This window comes from Mandrillus leucophaeus, unplaced genomic scaffold, assembly GCF_000951045.1.
Source record: "Mandrillus leucophaeus isolate KB7577 unplaced genomic scaffold, Mleu.le_1.0 Scaffold54, whole genome shotgun sequence".
Taxonomy (NCBI): Eukaryota; Metazoa; Chordata; class Mammalia; order Primates; family Cercopithecidae; genus Mandrillus; species Mandrillus leucophaeus.
Genome location: NW_012105808.1, coordinates 1,119,135 through 1,122,188, shown reverse-complemented (window position 1 = coordinate 1,122,188; position 3,054 = coordinate 1,119,135). Strand labels below are relative to the sequence as shown.

At 61.8% G+C, this 3,054-nt stretch overlaps 1 protein-coding gene across 1 annotated transcript in view; it reads left to right on the top strand.

Moving 5' to 3' along the window:
* REXO1 (REX1, RNA exonuclease 1 homolog (S. cerevisiae)) overlaps positions 1-3,054 on the top strand; it is a gene marked incomplete at its 5' end in the record, with an annotated part of 23,931 nt that overhangs the window by 16,451 nt on the left and 4,426 nt on the right. Inside the window, 5 exon segments of the mRNA XM_011997473.1 lie at positions 697-844; positions 1,051-1,174; positions 2,021-2,134; positions 2,264-2,401; positions 2,511-2,624. Coding sequence (XP_011852863.1) covers positions 697-844; positions 1,051-1,174; positions 2,021-2,134; positions 2,264-2,401; positions 2,511-2,624 — 638 coding nt within the window.

Below are 3,054 nucleotides of genomic sequence, written 5' to 3'. Positions count from 1 at the left end.
TGAGCCACCGCGCCTGGCCGCCCTGGTGGTTGTATTTCTGTTGTGTGTGGTTTTTTTTTGGTTGGTTGGTTGGTGTTTTTTTTTGTTTGTTTGTTTTTTTAAGAGACGGGGTCTCTGTTGCCCAGGCTGGAGTGCAGGGACACTATCATGGCTCACTGCAGCCTCGACCTCCTGGGCTCAAGTGATCCTTCCACCTCAGCCTCCCGAGTAGCTGGGACCACAAGCCTGTGTCACCAGACCCCAGCTAATAATTTTGTTTTTTCTTTTGTAGAGACAGGGTTTTGCCATGTTGTCCATTGTCCAGGCTGATTGCTGATCTCAACTCTTGACCTCAAGTGATCCTCCCGCCTCAGCCTCCCAGAGTGCTGGGATTATAGGCATGAGCCACCATGCCTGGCCTTGTTTTGTTTTTAATTAATAGACTACGTTTTTTGAGCAACTTTAGGTTTCTAGGAAAATTGAGCAGAAAGTTTAGCAAGTTCCCGTGTGCCCCCATGGCCTCAGTTTCCCATGCCCTTAGTTCCCCCTGCCCTCAGTTTCCCCACCGGTCCTGTCTTGCCTTGGTGTGTCTGTCCCTACTGGAGCCAGGCTGATCTGTCACAGTGCATCTCACTGTTGCCTCCAGCCATGGTCATGGCATCATCGTGTCTGCGTTCCCGACAGGAGGTCCTGCGGAGGCCCTCACCCATGGCTGCTTTTGCCTTCCCTCTAGAGTTTAAAGAAACCCATTATCCCCAAAGAGTTTGGGGGCAAAGTCCCCACCGTCATCCGCCAGCGCTATCTCAACCTGTTCATCGAGGAGTGTCTCAAGTTCTGTACCTCCAACCAGGAGGCCATAGAGAAGGTGAGGTCCTGGAGTTCCTGTCTGGCCGGCCGGGTGGGGACTAGGGGTCCAGGGTGGTCCCCAGACATCCCTCGGCCTCTCAGCCGCAGCTGCAACCTGGAGCTGCCTGGGAGAGATGCAAGTCCCTGACCCCATGGCGACCCCACCACTGGGGTTCCCCAGCACCAGGCAGGCATGGCCTCAGCTGGGCACCACGTGTCCCCCAGGCACTGAACGAGGAGAAGGTGGCCTATGACCGCAGCCCCAGCAAGAACATCTACCTGAATGTGGCCGTGAACACCCTCAAGAAGCTCAGGGGCCTGGCCCCCAGCGCCGTGCCCAGCCTCAGCAGTGAGTCCTGGCAGCGGGGGCGGGAGGCTCAGGGTTGCTCAGCAGTGAGTCCTGGCGGGTGGGGTGGGAGGCTCAGGATTGCTCAGCAGTGAGTCCGGGCGGGGGAGGCTCAGTGTTGCCCTTGGGGTGGCAGCTGGGCTGAGCTGGGACCTTCACAGCCCTGAGCTCAGCTACAGTCTCAGACAAAAGGAAAGCGCGGGTGCCACGGGGGGCTGCCTGCTCCCTGGTTCCCAGGCTTCTGTCTGGGACTGGCCCGGCCCTGGCGTCCTCGCTGTCAGCCACCTTCCTCTGCCGAGTCAGGTCTCCGGGCCGAGGGACCGCCTGCTAATGGAGCCGCGGCAGCCTCTTCAAAGCAGGAGGTCCCGGGCTGGGCCAGCTCCGTGCATTAAGCTCTGGGGGGAAGAAAGCAGAGACCTGGGCGTTTCATTGCAGCCTCTCCAGGCTGCATTAAGCCATCACTGGCCCCCGCCTCCGTCCCCGCCTCCATTAGCACTCGGAGAGGCCCTGGGTTGGCGTCGCAGGCTGGGTGGCCCGAGAAGGCTCAAAGCCCTCAAAAGCCATTAGATCCCCCGTGCTGTTTTCCCAGCCCTTCCCCCTTCGCTTGAGGGGAGAGGGCGAAGGCTTCGGGTGTGGGGTCTCCATGCAGCTCCCGGGCCTGCAGAGCTGGGGGCTACCCTGCATCCCTGGCCCACCACGTGTCTGCCCAGGGTCAGTAGGGCACTATCTCAGAAAGGGGGAGTTGAGGCAGAGGTCTGAGGAGGGCAGGGTGGGTGGGAGAGCAGGTGAGGCGGGGTCTGAGCCAGCTAGTTCACACCCTCCTCCCCTCCCCCTTTCCCCTCCTTCCAGAAACCAGTGGCCGCAGGGTTGTGTCCCACGAGGTGGTGTTGGGGGGCAGGTTGGCCACCAAGACCAGCTTCTCGCTCAGCCGCCCAAGCAGCCCCCGGGTGGAGGACCTGAAAGGTGAGGACTCGCCCCGCCTGTGCTCTGCCACATGGTGCCTCGCGGGCCCCCACCAGCCGCCTTTCCCGGTGGTGTCCACCACCCCGTGGGCCATCCCAGGCAGGGGCTGACCACCGTGCCTGTCCACAGGGGCTGCCCTGTACAGCCGCCTCAAGGAGTACCTGCTCACCCAGGACCAGCTCAAGGAGAATGGCTACCCCTTCCCGCACCCAGAGCGGCCCGGCGGCGCAATCATCTTCACAGCTGAGGAGAAGAGACCCAAGGACTGTGAGTTGCTGGCCTTCAACGGCCTAGGCGGGCAGGTGCGGGACGTGGGCAAGGCCAGGCATGTGGGCCCCAGCGTGAGCCTCAGCTTCCGCCCGGGTCCCCCCCACAGCTTCCTGCAGGACCTGCTGCCGCTGTGGCACCGAGTACCTCGTGTCCTCCTCGGGCCGCTGCGTCCGGGACGAGGAGTGTTACTACCACTGGGGACGGCTGCGCCGGAACCGGGGTAAGGCCTTACCCAGGCCCTCCCCCGTCCCACCCATGGTCCCTGGAACCTGGGCCTTCCCTTGAGGCCCCCGGAACTGGTGTGAGGCCTTACCCAAGCCCTCCATCCCACCCACGGTCCCTGGACTCCACTGTCCCGGGCAGAGCCAAGGCTAGCCCTTGGCCTCATTTTCTCTCCACCCATTCTTTATGCAAAAGTAAGACAAGAGCTTTCCCATGACAGTGTTCAAATGCCACCAGCTGAAAGGCCCTGTGTCCCTGTCTTCCTGTGCCCGTGGTCCATGGAAATGTGGAGGCTGCTGGCCACATGAGCGGAGGGCTTGTCCCACCCTTGGCCTGCTGGTTCCATTCAGTCCCCCACGCAGCCACACAGCCATGTTCGGGGCACATGGCCAGCCTTGCACAGCCCTGCTGCGGCCCCTAAAGCCATC